The sequence below is a fragment of the Strongylocentrotus purpuratus genome, unplaced genomic scaffold (assembly GCF_000002235.5).
Source record: "Strongylocentrotus purpuratus isolate Spur 01 unplaced genomic scaffold, Spur_5.0 spur5_scaffold_19, whole genome shotgun sequence".
Taxonomy (NCBI): Eukaryota; Metazoa; Echinodermata; class Echinoidea; order Camarodonta; family Strongylocentrotidae; genus Strongylocentrotus; species Strongylocentrotus purpuratus.
The window spans coordinates 31,049,558-31,068,873 of NW_022145604.1; the positions used below are offsets into that span (position 1 = coordinate 31,049,558).

General features: G+C 37.9%; 2 protein-coding genes across 2 annotated transcripts in view; one reads left to right on the forward strand and one right to left on the reverse strand.

Moving 5' to 3' along the window:
• LOC756943 (alpha-1A adrenergic receptor) overlaps positions 1-11,786 on the forward strand; it is a 34,035-nt gene extending 22,249 nt beyond the window's left edge. The window contains exon 2 of the mRNA XM_001197036.4: positions 8,676-11,786. Coding sequence (XP_001197036.2) covers positions 8,676-9,114 — 439 coding nt within the window. The 3' untranslated portion in view covers positions 9,115-11,786. The remainder of the gene's footprint in view (positions 1-8,675) is intronic.
• Positions 11,787-13,538: 1,752 nt separating this feature from the next.
• On the reverse strand, positions 13,539-18,934 carry LOC115925879. Its single transcript, XM_030989919.1, has 7 exons — positions 18,905-18,934; positions 17,318-17,491; positions 16,682-17,002; positions 15,921-16,123; positions 14,877-15,062; positions 14,185-14,278; positions 13,539-13,747 (listed from the first exon to the last, which is right to left on the reverse strand). Exons 1-7 carry the CDS (start codon positions 18,932-18,934, stop codon positions 13,550-13,552), a joined length of 1,206 nt encoding a protein of 401 aa, XP_030845779.1. The 3' UTR covers positions 13,539-13,549.
• Positions 18,935-19,316: the final 382 nt, after the last annotated feature.

Consider the following 19,316-nt stretch of genomic DNA (forward strand, 5'->3'; position numbering starts at 1 on the left):
ATGTTGATTCCGCTGTTGCCTGTGAATAGTTTATAATACAGGAAATCATAATAAGTTTATCTCATCAAGGCATACCGTTTGTACCAAACTACGTAACAGTTGTGTTAATTGCATTACGTCATATTATGATTAACATCGGAAACTCATCTCCATGCGCCCAACCTTATGTTTCGCTATACACCTGTTCTATTCAATGACAGAAATAGTCACTCATCAGATCGAATTATGATCGAACTAATTATGATTCAATCTACAACCCTTTTCTGGTGAACTCAATTCGCAATGGGTTCTATTTGAAGTTAGGTGTATTTCCGCACGAGTCATTAGATCGAATTATATGTATTATTTGTATAAATTGTTTCGAACAATTATGTATATAGTTTTACATGCGTGCTGACGTGTGTGCTTGTAACTATATTTCGGGTATACATATTTGCAATGTGAGTTGAACTTCTCGACAATGATTCAAAATTAGGATATAATGATCGTTGAGAGCCAACTTTTCATGTAAATGGATATGTAATAATGTTTTTAAAAATCTATACGGTTTATTTGGCAGCTTAATTTGTTATTGCGATTAAATCTACTGGATCTTACATTTCATTCTAAAATTATTAACGAAATACACTATACGCCTCCATTCTGTAAGGCAGGGAAGAAATGAAATAATCTTCAATATCAAATTTTCCTTCATTTTTTTTTTACGGTGTGGTGGCGCTCTGTAAATTTATTTGAAGGAAATAAAGAGTTAATATTGAGGTTAATATCAAAAGCTCGTTGAAAACATATTCTAAGCAAATTAAGTACCATTCTCATCCTCCTCTTCCTCCTCCACCTCCTTCCTCTTCTGCTACAATAGAAACGAACCACTTCATGACTGTGATGTGCACCAGCTCCATAGAACAGAGAGAAATATATTATTTGATATACGAATAGATTAGCCATGTAGGCTTATTATTATTATTATTGTTTTATTTGGCAAATCAGGTCACGTAAATACAATATTATAACAAACATGAATTGAGACAAAATCAATTAGAAAGTATATCAAAGTATTGTAATAGCAGGTGCATCCGGTCAAGCTGCACGGGTATGGACAAAGTTAACCTAATAACTGTGATCCGCAGACCTTCCTCCCCACACCTGACCAGACGTACCTGATATTGATTGAAATATTTATTAATACATCAACAAAAATTCATTTTCATTGAGAACACAATTTCAACAACAACCAGTCTCAAAGCTATTGCACGATCATTATTATGTAATGAAGGTAAGCCCTATTTCATGTACAGTATATGAAAATATAAAATTACCACATGGACTGTTGTCATCTTAGGCCAGCTATGTTAAAGAGCATGAAAATTAACATCTTACCGGGGGACGCATTCGTGGGAATCGAACCCAGACCCTTTCAATTCAGAGTCCCTGCCCGTGTTCCACTAGACCATGACAGCTCGACATATTGCGATTAAACTCCCCACTGCACTGCATTGCAGTGCACTGCGCTCATCAAACATGAGGATTACACGCCATTGTGAATGGCTATCAATATAAACCATCCCATATTACATTCTATTAGTCCAATGGGCTGGAAACTGATTTTTATAAAGAGAACAATTTGTTCGTCATCGTGGTATTTTGATTATTACCAACTGAACACATATGACATGGGTAGAGTCTAGAGATCAACGATGCCCCGTAATCCCTTGAGACGAGCCCGTAGTCGAGGAGGTGATTGAGACACGGCACTTCTGTCAAGTGCGTATGAACTCTTGCACTTTTTTGTGAAGCAGACGACACGTCAGTGACACAATATACGGCTTTCCCGCCAAAATTCATTAACTATAGATGAGATGTGGGGCCAAGTAAAAAATCATCAAAATTCATCACCGACTATTCATTGTTTAGGTTCCGACTGAGTCCGCATCACGGCTGAACAAAGATGAGATAGCTTGACAGTGACAAGCATGGATGCTCATCAAACATGGATACGCTACAGCGGTTTGCTCGGGTATCCCCTCTATTCGTCATCTACCTCTAGCCCATCCCGAGATGATTTTGCTATGATGCCAGTTATTAATTTTACACGTAACGTTTCTATAAAAAAAAAAAAAAAAAAAAAAAAACGTTTGACATGCTTTTGTGGGATAGATTGATTCGGTATGTTGGCAGTAGGGCCGTATTGACTATTGACACTATGTGGTACAAATAAAACAAGGTGGGAGGTCATTGGAGAATAAGGAGATTTATCAACAAATACAGAAGAACGAACAAAGCAAGATAGATGGGCACTAGATAGATAAATAGAAAGATAGGTAGATTGGTAGATATAAATATATATATATTTATAGATAGATAGATAGATAGGTAGATACTGTAGATAGAGTGAGGGAGAATAGGAAAGAATCATGAATATGAAAATATTTCTGTCTCCCTCCTTTTTCTTTTCTCCACTCTTTCACTCATTTACTCCCCTTCTCTCTTTCTCTCTTTCTCTCTCTCACTCTCTCTTTCTTCTCATTCTTCTTCCTTTCTTCTTCTCTCTTTCTCTTCTACATCATTAGCATGTAACATTATACGGAAAGAAGGGTCATCTTCATGTGAAATAGGCCTCTATATTTTTTGTATAAACAGAATCCCATATTATCTTCGCATAAATGGAATTTCGATCCCTCGTCAAACTTTCATAGTTTACATTAATGTAATTCTATATTTTAATCTGGTATACCCAATGGTGGCTTTGAAGAGTAAAGAATAGCTATACAACATAGGCCTACATTACAAGGAAATTCACCCTCAAATAATTAGTTTTACGACAAAGGCGGAGCAATGAGATAAACAAAGGAAGTTTAAGGAAAATATGAAGAAAAAAAGAAAGTTATGAATCTTCAAGCTGTGACCGATCTAAGCTATCTGAAAACAGTGGATGTTCATGTTACTCTGCTGGTAGGGAGCAAAACATAATATGTCATAAAAAACGGGAATCTGGATTACACTTTTGAAAGAAGATCTTCTAATGACCATGGATACACACCTGCACGACACACTTGATGATAAGTTCTCAACAAAAAAAAAATCTTCATCATTTCGCTGGTACTATTTAGTTTGGGTATAAAGTTTCTTATTATAGTACACCCCCACATTTGTCCTCATTCTGCTGGCAGAATGATGGAAGTAACATTTCAGATTTTGTTCTAATATTCATATAGTATCATCATTATTCCATCATGGGATGGAATCCAGGATTTTGTGAAGGGGGACGATGGGGGCACACTGCACATTTCTGGAAATTATGTTAACCAAGCAAGCAAGCAATTATCTGACGGCACAGGGGAGGATCCAGGTTGATTTTAAAGAGGGGCTGGGGGCACAGTTAAACAAATTCAAAGTCAAGCTAGCAAGCAAGCAAAACAGAGCAACATTAAACACCAATCAACAATCTTTCAGCTTCTCTTGGGGTCGAAAATGTGTTAAGTTAGAAACACTTTTTCGTGCCAAGGAGGATTTGTAATATCCTCCTTGGTCGTGCATTATGGGGTAACATGCTCAATGCACATACTGTATGCCACCCCCAGTGTCCCCCATGGCCCCATCCGTCAGTGTAGTCGCGTGCCCAGACTCGGAGTTCCTTATTGCTTTACTGGTTCGTGATTGTATACGGAGCATCATCAACAGTCAATATACCTCCTTGATTTTACCTCGGGATTTCTTCTCATCAAAGAGAATGTAACCAGGGAGTTACTCCCTGATATAAGTAACCAAAGACTTCATTTTTTTATCAATCATCAGGACTTTTTTTCTTCCTTTGCATCTCCTTTTAAACAAATATGAGAAATGAAAGTTAACCTACAGTAACCAAACCCACCCCAAACAAAAAACCCTCCCCTCCCACGCACTCCGCCATACCCTTTCCCTAGTGACCGGTCATTCGTACTATTTGGATTGGAGTAGGATATATATCATTTGGAGTATGCTATAATAAGCTCTAACAAGACAAGTTAGAGCTTGGGGCCTCTTCGGGGGGGGGGGGGGGGGAGTATATTACGTAATAATGATGATAGTCATTTGATGGTGTATAATGTTGTATCCGGATAACTGTCATCGTTGGGGATTATGGGGATTATGAACCGTCTCCTTCGATGATGATGAAGCAAAAATTATGTAAGGCATATGAATCATAATGTACAGGTGTCGTGGTCGTGGTCTAGTGGATAAGTCACCGGACTGCGGATCACATGGTTCACGGTTCGAGTCCCACTGCGGCATTAATGTCCTTTGGCAAGACATTTATCTACATTTGACACACTTGACCCAGGTGAGGTACATAGGTACCAGGAAGGAAATGTATTCCTTGAGTTGAAATGCTAGAGCGCCATATTAAATGGCAGCCATGCTAAAGACGGGGTAACTAATAATTGGGAGCGCCAGAAGTGTCAAGTTTGACCAAGGTTTGACAGACATGAGCGTTATACAAGAACTATTATAAACATTATTTATAATAATTACGCACAGAGAGCTACTGCACTTTTCACCATTCAAAGGTATACACTACACCAGGCCTAATCGATGTTTTACTTGTGGAAGCCGAGAAGAGGCAAGTGCAGAAAGAAGTCACTGCAGGTATTGTTTAAATTAAATCCATTGCATTGAAATTGTACCAAGTGACTTATGCTATCAAACTCATTCGTTTCTCCAATCCGTCGATAGAGCATTATCCTGGGCCTGCTGAAGCGAAATTCACAACTACTGATAAAGGCTTATTTTCCGTACAAATTTTATCGAAATTACGTAATCACTCGTATAAATGTTCATGAGATCATGCTTTCTCTTTTGCAACCTAAATATATTGTTTTTAGTACCAATCACATCCTTTGTTTTCCATTGTTCGTGCACTTTGTAATTAATTGTTCGTCGGTCATCACGCTTCGGTTCTCACTCGAGCCAGCTGCACATGTCAAAACATTGCTCCATAGGGCTTCATACCAGAAAACGGGTCATCGGTTTTATGCATTGTACTGCAGCATCCCGTGGTGATTTTCTTTCTAAAGAAAAATATGAAATGATCGTCGGATTTATATCTCACATGGGGGCATATTGTTATGGTTACACCACCTGTGTATGTGAGTCATTTTATCGATGTTTTACTTGTGGAAGCCGAGAAGAGGCAAGTGCAGAAAGAAGTCACTGCGGGCTGTTGAGGGGGGGGGGGGGGGGTATTAGGGGATATATGAGAACGTATGGGAGATGATAATAATAATGGAGACTAGCTACGATGGCAGGCTATACTGTATGCCTATAATATAGCAGGGAATATTCCACACAATTTTTTTATATAATCAATCAAGAATATTGAAACCATATACAGTTATATAATATGGCTTATTATATAGCTCTATGATTGAAACATGTTTCCCTTAATCCGAAAAAGGGGCCTACCTCGTATTCAATATTTCTATGTGCTTTCTCATAATTTATTTGCATGGGGGCGGGGGGGGGGGGGAGAGATAATCATTTTCATCTCTACTTCGTTCCCCACCAATTTACACAAGTGAAAGACAAATTAGACAGCGCTTTAACATCGTGGAAGAGTAATAATCAATTTTGTAATACTAAAATTCTGCAATCGCTTGATGTTTTAATCAGGTTCACAGACCTGCATTCTGATATAAGAGATAATATGAGCATGGTGAGGACTATGCAACGCGAATTATTCTCAGAATCCTAGCACATTATTATTAGATCGGATACTGTGATTACGACAGGCTTTCATAAATCATGTAATTTGTGATGAAAAGGAAAAGAGTAAGCTCTATCATTTCACCACCCATCCTCTCAACCCTAATGATCATGATTGTATTGATTGATGCGCATGATGAGGGTGACTTCCTATTATCATACCATATTAGGAAGTGTTCGGGACTGATCTAGCTATCTATTATAACACTCACATATTGTATCCCTAGCCGTGCTGTCACAATTTAGATGCAATGTTTCTTTAACATGATGATTAATTACACATCAGAAAGCAATGGCCGACCTCCAAAAGGAGTTAAATTCGAGTATTGTGAAACAGAACTGCGGACTGTTTTTGTCATGGATTGCATTGATCTGTAGGCCTACCATGGACTTGTCAGGTACCTTTTCATCTCATATACTTTGTCCTCAGATTTACTATGGTGTTGAAACGCCAAAACGGTACCGGGTAGCATTACTTGGTGTGAGTTGCTTTATCTGGCAATCACATATTGCTACCGTCCACTGCAGCCGAGTTGGTCAATGGTGGTAGGTCTATGGTCAAACTTTGTGTAAAGTTGTAAACTAGTAAAGATTCAAGTACCCCGTCCCCTTTTTGTATAGATAGCTCTTGCAATCTCTGTCACGAGCGTACTGCTGTGCGAAAAGTGGTAACGCTTTCAAATTCATCGTTAGCGCCTTATGATGCTCAACATTTGGCAATGTAATCATGCTTTTATTGTATGTGGAGATTAAGGTTTGATTAATATCCGAGGAGACAGGTGCAGATAGAGTTGTTTCATTTAGGTTAATGGGAGTTCCATATCATGTTAAACCACGGAAAAGTGGTTAGGATCATTTTCCTCCGATATCCGCATGTTCTTCTGTGACGTGGAGCTTTCGTTTTTATGTTCAGTTTTTGGGTAGTTCCAACATTTTAGTGATATGTAATGAAAATAGAGTGATAAAATTCTTGTTAATTTTGTATTTCAATTCCCTCTAAAGAAATTTGAATTTCAGGGTAAAGATGCTTTAGATTTGTTTTTATCCCCTGGTACATGGTGCATATGAAAATGGCTGAAGGGGCTCTCTGCCATCAATTCCATTTTATGTGACCGTGTGGGGATTAATCTTCAGTAAATGGGTAATAACGCTTAAAGATGAAGTTGAGTTCTGGTAATGCGATTGCATTGTGAAAGAAACAGTGTGGAATGGATCAGAAACAGTTGATCATGTAGCATGTAAGTATTGGTGTGCACTGCAAGGTTCTGGAGTCATCAAAATCATAATAAATATGGCCGAGTCTTGGTAAAGTAACAAGCACTGTACACAGAAAGCTGTATATGGGAAAACACTCACGGTGTCGGGGCTAGTACTACCTTGATTTCCTTGTTTTTCTATGCTCATTACTCAGTCAGTATACATTTTCTTCCAAAATTGTTTGGCAAATGTCATTTATTTGCAATCTTGAACATTCAGTGTAAGTTTCGTTTGGTTCTGTGAGAATTATTATTATTATTTTTTTTAAAACCAGAACTGGAGTTTATCTTTAATCAAGTTTTATATAGTCTAGGCATGCATAAGTATATAGATAGACATGCATGCATTAGCTCTAGGTTGGCAGTGTCCTCTTATTCTGAAGCACTACGTTGAATGGCAATTTGGCACCAATAATGGTGTTGGATTATCTGTAACGGAAAATGGATTTTGTTGAGCATACACACAATCGGATGTAATGGGTTAATTACACTGTCAACTGATATCAAACATTCCCAACAGGCAGATAGGCAGTTAACTAACCATCTAATATTGTCTAATTACTGCTTTACAATCCAAGGTTGTCGAAACACCATTAATCAGCCATTATTCAGCGCATTAACCAAATCCAGATTGTGAGATTCCGGAAGTCGGCTTTTGGCCCTCGTTGACACAACTTATCACCAAGTTCAAGGTCTCCCATAATCCACAATGACAAATCTATTTCACTGTATGACTTCAGTATGGCCATCTCGTCTAATCCCGTTGTCAAATACCAACAATTGCTTCCGGTAAAGGAGTTATTTATATGTCAGAGGTCACGCGGACGGGAAACTGCCGAAATTAGCCGATGATAGCCGATGTCTCTGGACGGACGTATCACATTGAGAAACTCGATCAAGGATGGTGGATGTTTTAGAAAAATCCTGAAAGTGATAATTTATTGATTCCTGTATGGTTTTATAAATAGATTATCTTGCTTAACAAACAGTTGTCGTGACAAGTGTGTTTTCATTTCGAAACGAAAGAGTCCACAATTATTTGTAAGATCGTATAGATTGAAAGACGAAAGAGCAGAGATGGCTATCAGTGATGAAAAGAACACATAATATGAAAAAAGTGGCTAATTTATAAAGAGGTTAATGGGAAGAAAAAGACTAACAGGTATAGTGGTGGTTATTTTACCTGACTGCTAAGAAAGTATAAATTCATGTTAGTAAGCAACCGACGGCTTTCCGAGGGACCTGGCAATGAGGATTATTGCCTTATACCAAAGAGCACTGGCGCATCAACTTGGTTTTGAAGTTCGAACCCGGGTCGCCGGATTACGAGACCACTGCTCTGCCAACTGAGCTATCGCGCCTCCTCTACAAATATTAATTGCTCTAGAGAGTCCCTCAGAAATTATATCTAAATATCGGCCCACCGAAAGACAACATTTTCATAATAAACATATACTGATTAAGACCCAGTGTAGGCTTCGAAAATGTATAATTAATTGAAGGGACATTTCTAGAGCATTCTCGTTTACAGCATCCTAGATTTTTAGAGAAAATATGATAATGAATTCAGATTTCGAATGCCGAATTTTTAATAGCGAAAACGCAATGTCTTACATGATTATAATTGATGGTTAATTCATTAACTTTGTATACATTTTTCTTTGTTTTTATCTGCTCCAGGATTTCTTGCAAGGCCCCTCCCTCGAAGCAGAACGGAACAAGCAACAACAACCCCCAGCGAATCAGCAACCATAATGCTTCCATCACCTCCTCACATAGCTCACTCAGAGGACGCCAGCTACGTCGACAGGTGGAAATCACCAAAAACCTTTTCTATGTCGTCTGCGCGTTTCTCATCTGCCTCACGCCGTACAGCGTGTGTCTTCTCTACGACGATAGCGACCCGTTCGTCCCTTACGCCGCCGCCATCGTCTTCTGTAACTCGTGCATAAATCCCATCATCTATGCCACCAAACATCCATATTTCAAGAAGGTCTTCAGGTGTATTCTCACATGCAAATGCAGTGATATCCCTGAAGCAGCTGACGTCATCAAAAGGGTGTCAAAAAAGACGAAGAATAATCGTACGGGATGCCGGTCTACGACGTATGAGATGTGACAAAGAAAGGAAACAAAATCGTTACAAATAGAACAATATGTATGAAAGTGACGATTATACGATAATTGTAACATGAACATTTCTTGAAACGAGACAAAAATATAAGACTTGCAGCAAATTTATCTTTTTGTTCAGCGTTTTAGAGAGCGGTCCGCTCGTTATGACTGCTAAGACAAAAATTTGAAAACTACTGGCACTGTACACTGAAACACCGAATGCCGATGTGAAGTAATCGAGAGTTTGAGCATGGTAACAGAATGAGAATGGAGCAAATGAGCTCACATGAACCGTAGTAATTCAATGATTTGTTACCATGTCTCAGCATGTTCAAAGGAACTAAAAAATCGAAATCGATGGATGCATCTAACAACAGTATAACATGGATGCAATGGTTCAGGAAAATACAGTTTGATGTACAGAATTTTCGTCAGTTCACAAAACATTGGTTAGTGAAATCAATGATATCACAAAATTATTGAGCTGCTATTGCATCGACTCTGGTCTGATTTTTTAAGGATCGTTCTCCGATTTATTTAGTTTTATGATAATAATGACAAAATTCAATTCAGTGGGAATTTTGGTCGTTTCATTTAATCATCTTTGGTATAATAAAAGATTGTATAAATGCTTGCGGCCTTGAATATGGCAAAACTTCATTAAATTCAACGTCTTAACAATCATTTTTTTAAATAATTCTTCCCATTGGGAAGTGGAATTGCTCAGCAAATTAAAAGTTTTCATTGCAACTCACTCATGAATGTTTGCATCGTCACGTGAATGAACGCATGTAATATGTTGTTACTCAGCAATAATATCTCCCCCGAAAAAAAGAGCAGCGAGCTTCCACTTGTTAATTTCTATGTAGAACTCTAACTCTTTGTATGAATAACAGTAACATCTCTTTATCAGCATTTTATGAATGTACTTGCCTAAATGTTGTTAACATTCTATTTATTGTGGGTAATGTTTTTAAGTTGAGTTTAAGGCTGAAAAGAAAGTAAGTTAAAGTGTCTTTTATTGCCTTGATAATAAGAAGAAGCAATGGAATCTTCCTCTGTTCTTGCCTTTGCATTTTTTACAATTTTTTCTAAAATTTTCTAATCGTTTTCATATTCTTAGCGTGGCGTCATTTGTCAACAGGTTACCGGACCAAACCAAAGCTATTTTTCTACATTGTTCAAGTTTTCATTTACATGTGGTACGATCAATTAATGTAGTCTAATTTGTCAACAGTTCGTCGTATAACCATATTTTGTCTAATCATAACCACATTCGTCTAATGATGATAATAATACTGATAATTATGATGAGAATGCTAATAATAATAACTGGATTTATGTAGCGCCTTTGCCAGAGAACACAAGGCGCTGTCACCGATCTCTCTATCACCTGCATGTATATAATACGTTTTCCGATTTTAAAAAAAGGCAATAGGATTTTCTACAAAAAAGGTTAAAGAAAAAGGAGAGAAATATTTCCTGTATGCGTAGATGAAAGCTAAAACATTAGAGAAACAATTGAGTGGATTCAAATGAATGAAAAGAAAATTAAGAAGACGTTTTTATCGTAGAGCCCTCACTACGACAATTGACAAAATCTGATGAAGCTAAGCTTTTTATTGGGTCATGAGAGTAATTAAATAAAATTAGACTTGAGGTCTCTTGCATTTGCAACTTATAAAGTAATCGTTACAGAGGAGACACCCGGATTGACAATAGATTTAACAAAATAAATGTCCATAGTGCGTTGTCTCACCTACATGTTGGAAGATATATGTTGTACTGTACATGTAGATCAAATTACAATAAATCTGTCAAATATTTTCGTGAGACCATGTTGGAGGATGTGATATGTTTTTCTTTAGATGTGGGAGACTTTCGATGATGTCTGAAATGGAGAAACAAAAATGATTGATTATGGTTTTGTAAAGTGAGACCCCTATTAAAATATGATATTTTCTCTCTATAGTCTAGCGCTTCCGAATCGGGACAAACAAATCAAAGAAAGTTATAACTCTCTGTTTCTATAGTCGACCATCTGTTGTATGTATGCATGTCAGTATGGGATGGGCAATAGCTTATTATTCTCAGATTAAGAGTCGCTAAAGATAAACTTGAGATAGACGGGAAATACATCCTCACCTGATCAAGTCAATCTTTCCACTCCATTTTCAAGACTGTAATGTGTCAGACGATTTTGCGTAGTTAATCATAATCGAGTAATTCATTTGAAATTGTGACATTCGAACTGGATTATAAAAACAAGTTTTACGCTCTCACGAAGCACTACATCATTGTATCTATCTACTAAGGTATCTTCCCCCAGCTTATAGTGGGTTGATTGCACCATGTTTCCACATATCTTTGTTATCTGCCATTCAAGCGCCATTCCACTCCAAGTCTCAGTGTTCTCCTCCCAGTTAGTTCTTGGTCTACCTCTTGGTCCATTCTCCAAGAACCCCATTGTCATATCACGATGATGCAACACGAATATACCTTTGAAAGCATTAACGGTAATTATGATTATGAATGTACATGGCTGTGTATTAAATGTTTCATGTAAATAATATTTAATGTATTATGTGTATAATGTGCATTGTTCTCAATATTCTTGACATTTTCTGTTTCTGTAATGCAAGCGGTGTACAATAAAAGAACGTTTTACATATGATATATATCTTTGCCATTTTTTGTCTTTATTATAAAAATACAACAAAACAAAACAATTTTTTTTTTTACAAAATATGTTAATTTTTTCAGCATCTATCAAGGTGATTGTCAATGTTATAAGAGAGTCGAAGTAAACGATTCAAAGTTTAGTAATCGACTGTGCATGAATGTCATAGACCTATTTTCAATTATTTGATAGCGAAACAAGTCGAATTCGAACAGTAAGTTGGACTTTTTAACAATAGGGACTTTTAGATTTGCGTGGATTGATACGTGTGACGTCCATTCAAGGCAGTGCATAAAAAGGACGTCGATCGTAGCAATCCACGTTGTCGTTCGGCAAATCTAAAAGTCCCTATTATTTTGATTGTAGCTATTATGCTGAGAGCTACATGAGAGAGAGAGAGAGAGAGAGAGAGAGAGAGAGAGAGAGAGAGAGAGAGGGGGGGGGGGGGGTTATTGCCGGAGAAAGAAAGAAGATAACTAGAATGAATGGTCACGTGATAGAGAAGGGAGAAAGAGGGGAAGTGGGGGGGGGGGGGCATGAAAAGAGAAAGGTACACGTGTAAATAGAAAGAGAGAGAGAGAGAGAGATTTTTTTTTTATAAGACTATTGATTGATTTCATTTGATATCTGCATCTTTCCAATTACAATAACTGAGTAACAAAGAAAATGTAAACGTAAGGTATAACAAACAATACTAATTTCATGTCAAAATGTTATTTACATATAAACATACATATATAATAACGAATTGAATATTTCTATAAAATATTATAAATTTAAAGTATTATCCGAACTATCTGTGGAAAAATTGCAGGAGACCGCAACCATAAGCGCCTTTCCCTAAAAGTTAATATGTGCCTTGCAACTATATTGTCACAAGAAAGAGGGCATTTATAATGACACCTCCAGCCACATCAATTTCTATCACTCAAAATACTACGGAGATGGCGCTGTTCAGGGTTCCTCCGTTTTGGCATCAACCTCAGCATCGAGAGATAGCCTGCTTACGAGGGGCTTTATCCGAAAATTTAAATTCTTAAAATATCACAGTACTGCCAAACAGATTGCAATAACTTCACTACTTACAGCCTCTGGTCCGTCCCTACTTGTTCATCAAATGTTTTGTATTGGATTATTGTAATTAGAGTGAAAACAGATACATTACTCACATGAGTAGAGAAAGCAGAATAAGTTTAAACTACTCTTCTGTAAACACACAATATTATTATTTTAAAAGTCAAAGGTGTGGACAGGATGCAATGATCTTCTTATTACGCCCCGCCACATACTCTCTCTTTCTTTCACTCTCCACCCTCTCTCTCTCCTTCACTTTTCCTCTCCTTCCTCTCCCCTCTCCCTCTTTCTTTCCTCTCTATCTCCCTCTCTGCTCTATCTCCCTCTCTGCTCTCTCTCTCTCTCTCTCTCTCCCTCTCTTTCTCTCTTTCTCTCTCTCTCTCTCTCTCTCACCTTTTATCTCTCTCCTTCACTTTTCCTCTCCTTCCTCTCCCCTCTCCCTCCATCTTTCCTCTCTATCTCCCTCTCTGCTCTCTCTCACCCATCTCTCTCTCTCTCTCTCTCTCCCCCTCCTTCCCTCTCACTCTCTCTCTCTCTCTCTCTCCCCCTCCTCCCCCCCTCTCTCTCTCTCTCCCCTCCTTCCCTCTCACTCTCTCTCTCTCTCTCTCCCCCTCCTTCCCCCCTCTCTCTCTCTCTCTCTCTCTCTCCCCCTCCTTCCCTCTCACTCTCTCTCTCTCTCTTCTTTTCACATTCTCTCCCCCCCTCCTCCCCTCCCTCCATGATTCAATGGACAGAGGGGCGGGGTCGTACCCTCTCTAGCCCAACCATTCTCTGTTAAGACGTCATTTTTGCTGATCACTGTGAATGCACTCTCAAAGACATTGGTAGCCCACAAGATATCTTCTTCAAGTTCCACCGTGACATCATCGTCCCAGCTCGGAGGCTATACGAAATAAGGAAAAAAAAAATCTAAAATATTTAATGCAAATATGATCCCAAAGACTTTCAAAAATCAATTTAAAGACAGTTTCAATATCCTATTGTTTATCTCGTAAAAAATGTACAGATTCCATAATATATCATTGTAATGTTTGCTCATTCGATAGGTTATGGAAAAGGCTACTGAAATTGCTTTTGCATGATTTTTCGAAGAAATAAAAGAGGTTACTCTTCGTGATTAGAGATGTGCTGCATCATTATATTTAGATCAATAATTGTCGGGACACCCTAAGTTTCATTTTTTTTTCGGGGGGGGGGGGGGGTGTCTTTAGGGGGCTTGGGACTCTTGCAATCTCTTTCTACATATGCCTCTCTTAAATCAATTTGTTATCAATGTTGGATTTTTTTAGAGCTCCCTCTAAAACCGTTGTACATGTATACCTTGCCATGTGTCAGAGTGATCTCTACGCCGGTTTGTGATGAAATCTCACTCGCGACTGCATCGAGAGTTGTAGATGTTGCACAGCGAACCATTCTATATATGACAAATGTTAAAAACGAAAACAACAACAAAATTATATGAATCAGAGTTGTTTCCTTCGACAGGTCATATTATGGTTTGATATTTGAAAGAAAGAGTACTGTTTTACTTTAAAAATGAATGGGTCTAGCTGATTTTGATTAAAAAAAACCCCACAAAACAAACCCACAAACAATCAAACACAAACTTTTAGGGGAGAACTCGATTCGATCTTTTTCTTCCACCGACTGTTATTTGGGCTTCGATGATACTGCTCGCATTCAATTCTCCAATAAATAGAGAATAAAACTATATAGTTTGTGCATATTGAAACATATTCAAACATAGTTGTACCTTTGAACAGGGGGTTGGGCAACCGCTTCATTCAAAATGACAGAAAAAAATTACGGGGCCCTTCATTTATATTAGTCATGAGACATGACAAGTCTTCAGGCTCGCACAAAAATATTTTTTTCAATTATGAAATCCTTGTCTGTGTCATTCTCGCTGTTGAATTTTCTTGATTTGCGGACATTGGGGTTGAGATTTTCGCTGAGTTTGACATAACTCTGAGCCCCCCATTCAAAATACTAAAGCGTGACCATGAACTTACGTCAGATGTTCGAGTTGACCATGACGCCTCGCACTGCGGAGTATCGATCCCGCATTCTCATCTCCTATAGTGATATCGCTAATTGATAGTCTGCGCAGGTTGGTGGAATCTTCCAGCGCTCTACACAGCCAGAGAGGATGATCCAAAGATACTTGCATAGGCGGCTCAGCGGGCAGGAGTGGATCTCTAATAAAAAAAAACATCATCATATGAATCAGATCAGGGATGCTAATAAAGTATCAATAAACCTTCACAAACATGTGCAATGGCTCAGTGGTCAGAGCGATATCGATGATCCAATTGGAATAGTAACATGGGTTCAAATCTCAGTGCGCTAGCCCTTGTGTAGAAAGGCAGACCTAGCGGTGTCAAAAGGGGAGGGGGGGGGGGGGGGTTTGAGAATAGCACGAAATGTTATGATTTTTGAAATAATGTACAACAGTTATGTCACTTGTATAAAGATTCATGTTAATTGTTTTAATTTAAATTTGTTAATAGTAGTACTGTCCTTTGTGGGAGTTCAGCTATTAAAGATGAAGTTGAGTTCTGGTCATGCGATTGCATTGTGAAAGAAACGGTGTGAAATCGATCAGAAAAGGTTGATCATCTAGCATATAAGAATTTGTGTGTATTGCAAGGTTCTGGAATCATCAAAATGATAAGAAATTTGGCCAAGTCTTGGTAAGTTACAAACACTGTACACAGAAAGATATATATGGGAATACACGAACACGTGGCGTAAAAAGCCGGCCCCCCGATTTTTACGATGTTACATGCATATTTAGAATATGAAGGCATTTGAAGAGCCATGCTTTTCAGGGAACATGTCTTATCTGATGTTCTTCCACACTTGAATAACAAGAATGAGTAACGCTCACAAATTATTTTTCACCTCTTCCCAGAACTCAACCTTCTCTTTAAACTGTTATTATATATAGCGCTGTTTAGGGTGAAGGGAGTACTTGACATTACAACCTAACAAACAACCAAACAAGCGCATACAATCACAATAAAAATAAACATATTAAATGGACGTAGGCCTACTTGTACGCCTTGAGCGAAAGGTGTTTTGTCTTGGGGAACTTCTTGATGATCTCGACATGCTCTTGAGTGATTTCCTCATGGGTGAACTCTAAATGAAGTCTTTGTACATGAGGACACATGGTATGGACACCACTCTCAAGCACAGAGGGTATAGACTCGTCATCTAAGGCTAGAACCTCCAACTTGCTTGTTAGAGATCCTTCCTATAGTAAACAAAATTGATACATATACATATTAGCAGTTACTTGGGCATGGTCATGATGATTCAGAGGAAGGTTGAGCACTAAGTTGGGCAGAACACCACCTTGAGCGATCGTCACCCCGCCCAAAAACTTGTCGACAACGACATCTTCGAGGGAAATGCCGGCGCCAGCTTCCCGCCTCGCTCAGTACAACAAGAAGTTGGGGTATAGTTAAAACTAGTTAGAAGTTAGAAGTAGGGTAGGTTATAATATATATTTTCCCTTTATATCTGATTTTTGATGTGCAATAATCTGACTACCACTTCTGGTTTTCTACCATAATATACTCTTTACAAAAAGTCCAGTGCCTACACCGGGGCAGAGGAGGGGGGGGGGGGGGGGGGGGGAGTAGAATTATAATAATTATGTTGAGGGCCCTTAGAATATCAGTTTTTTTAACTGAAGATGCAACCCAGATAAAATAAGAATCGAAAAATGAATATTAAATATATAAATAGAATATTCTATGTCTGTGGTGTTAACTCAAAATCTAACAAAATGCATCCAGAGACAACTCACCAAATCCAAGGCCGTCATAGTAGAGCAACATTCTTCGCCTTGAGTGACACCAGCGTCACTCATGCCCTCGTCACCACCACCGTCTCCATCGTCATCTTTATCGTCATCATCAACATCGATACTTTCACCGTCGTCGTTATTATCATCATCGCCATTATCATCATCGTGGTCATCGTTATCGTCGTCGTCATCGTCGTCGTCATTGCTGCCGACTATGACTCCCATCATCCTGAGTTCGCGCATGGTTTCAAGGGAGAGGATAGTCCGTATTGCTTGTAGTGTGACCTTGATCTCAAACAATATGAAAGTACTGATCCTCACCTATATTAAATCAAAACAACAAAACACAATAATCTTAAAAATGAAAGCAGAAAATGATCACAAAGTAAACGTTACTTGCAACAGTTTCAACGGTAAGATCCAATACACCAGTATGTGGCATGTAATCGTTCGATTTGTAAACGTTAAGTAATTAATTGGTAAAGCAATTTAATATTGGTGGTGGAAGGACGATTGTATAACCGATAACTGGTAGTCATTATCAGAATGTCAATATCTTTTTCCGTCCTTTTAGCTTGAGTATTCAATTCAGTCGGATCCAATTTGTACATAAAAATGACGACTTTATTCAATTACCTTTCCAAGGAGGGATGAGATGGTTAATGCAAAGCTGTACTCCTCCCCTAGGTTGCTATGGTTACTATCCAGGCGGAGAGTTTGAAGGCAGGGTAGAGAGGAGAGAACCTCAGCTAGGCGCTGTGACGCGAGAGGACTTAGCTCTCCCATCTCCTGCACCCATAGCTTCTCAATCTAAAAACAGTAATAAACGAGAAAAAAAACGAGAAAGATATTGATGGTTAAGCCTCTATCACCATGAATGCAGTTCTCAGACCCGCTGATATAACGAAAAATAATTCCATAAAAAGCGAGGTTTTTGGTTGTGTAATTTAGGAGTGCCTACTGGGTTTAAAAAGGGATTGGGGGGGGGGGGGAGATTCCAAGCTGGTACACCCAAAATCTGCAACTGGCGACATGTACAACAAGAAGCAATAACTTTACCTTATGCGATGTTGAGCCAAGAGGGCGACTGATTTCATCCTATGCTCAAGAACATTAGGGCGTCCATATAAATGCTATATTTTTTCTCTGGGTATTTGTACAAAATTTAAGAAAGCTTCCCCTTTCTTCATTCTTCTTCTACCAAGTTGTTCTCCTCCTTTGTTCGTAAGGTAATGTAAACATTGACGTTGATATACATCAAATATACCGGTTCAGAAGAATTTGAAAAAAGGGGGAAGGCTGACACTCTAATTTATTTATTTTATTTATTTATTCAAGTCTTCTTTATACAGGGTGGCCCTTTCAATAACGAGTATTGCTCTTCCAAGGGGCCCTGTCTATACAATTAAAAACATGTAAAACATTGCACATTAATATGGTATACATACAAATAAAACCGATATACAAAGTAACTAAAATTACAACAAGAAATACGAATACAATATATGAAATATTAAAAAAAAAAAAAAAAAAAAAAAAAAAAAAAAGTTTAAGAATAAATATTGCAAATGAAAGAAGAAGAAGAAGGAAAAAAAAAAGTGTTTGTCAGAGGGCGTTTTGGATACTGAGAAGCTTGCATTGCCTCTTAAAGGACAATAGGGACACACTAACACGTACATTAGGAGAGAGGTTATTCCACATGAGTGACCCTTGGTAGTGAAGGGATCTTTTGAAATAATCTGTTCGGGGAGTTTTAATGAAGAGTGGAGATTGTGCAGAATGCCTGGTATAAATAGAAATCTTTCTCGGGATAACTATTGGCTTGAGATATAAAGGCGTGAGATTATTTTGAATTTTGTACATATTTAAACAAATTTGGTAATTAATTCTTTGACGTACTGATTGCCAGGAAAGTTCAGTCAACATAGTGATGTGAGGGGTAAAAAAATCAGCTTTAAGTATGAGTCTTGCAAAACGGTTTTGTAGTTTTTGAATTCTTGAAATATGACACATTGCACTTTGTCCCCAGATAATATTGCAATAATCGATGTGCGGTAAAAACAAACTATTATAAATCATTAACAAAATACGTTTCGGTAAAAGATATTGAATACGTCTGATATAACCAATAGTTCTTGATAACTTATTACATAATGTATTAATGTGGCAGTTCCACCGTAAGCAAGAGTCAATTATCAAACCAAGATATTTAAATTCATTAACCTGTTCGAGTTTGTTGGTGTTTACATACATTTCTAGTTTCTTATTTTTCACTTTAGATTGAGTTCCAATTAACATGCATTTTGTTTTCTTTACATTAAGGGTTAACCGATTATCATCAATCCATGCAAGGATTTTATTCAGTGCTAGCTGTAACTCTTTCTGGACAAGAGAACATGATTTCCCTCGACAAAATATAGCGGTATCGTCAGCGTACACACATAGTTTAAAAGAATTACCAAATTTAATATTACATGCATCATTAATGAATATAGAGAACAATAGAGGCGATATCATACTCCCTTGCGGGACACCTTTCGATATAGGTCTAAAATTGGAAAGACTATCGTTCACCTTAACACATTGTTCACGGTCATGTAAATAATTAGAAAACCAAATAGCCTCTGTTTCTTTT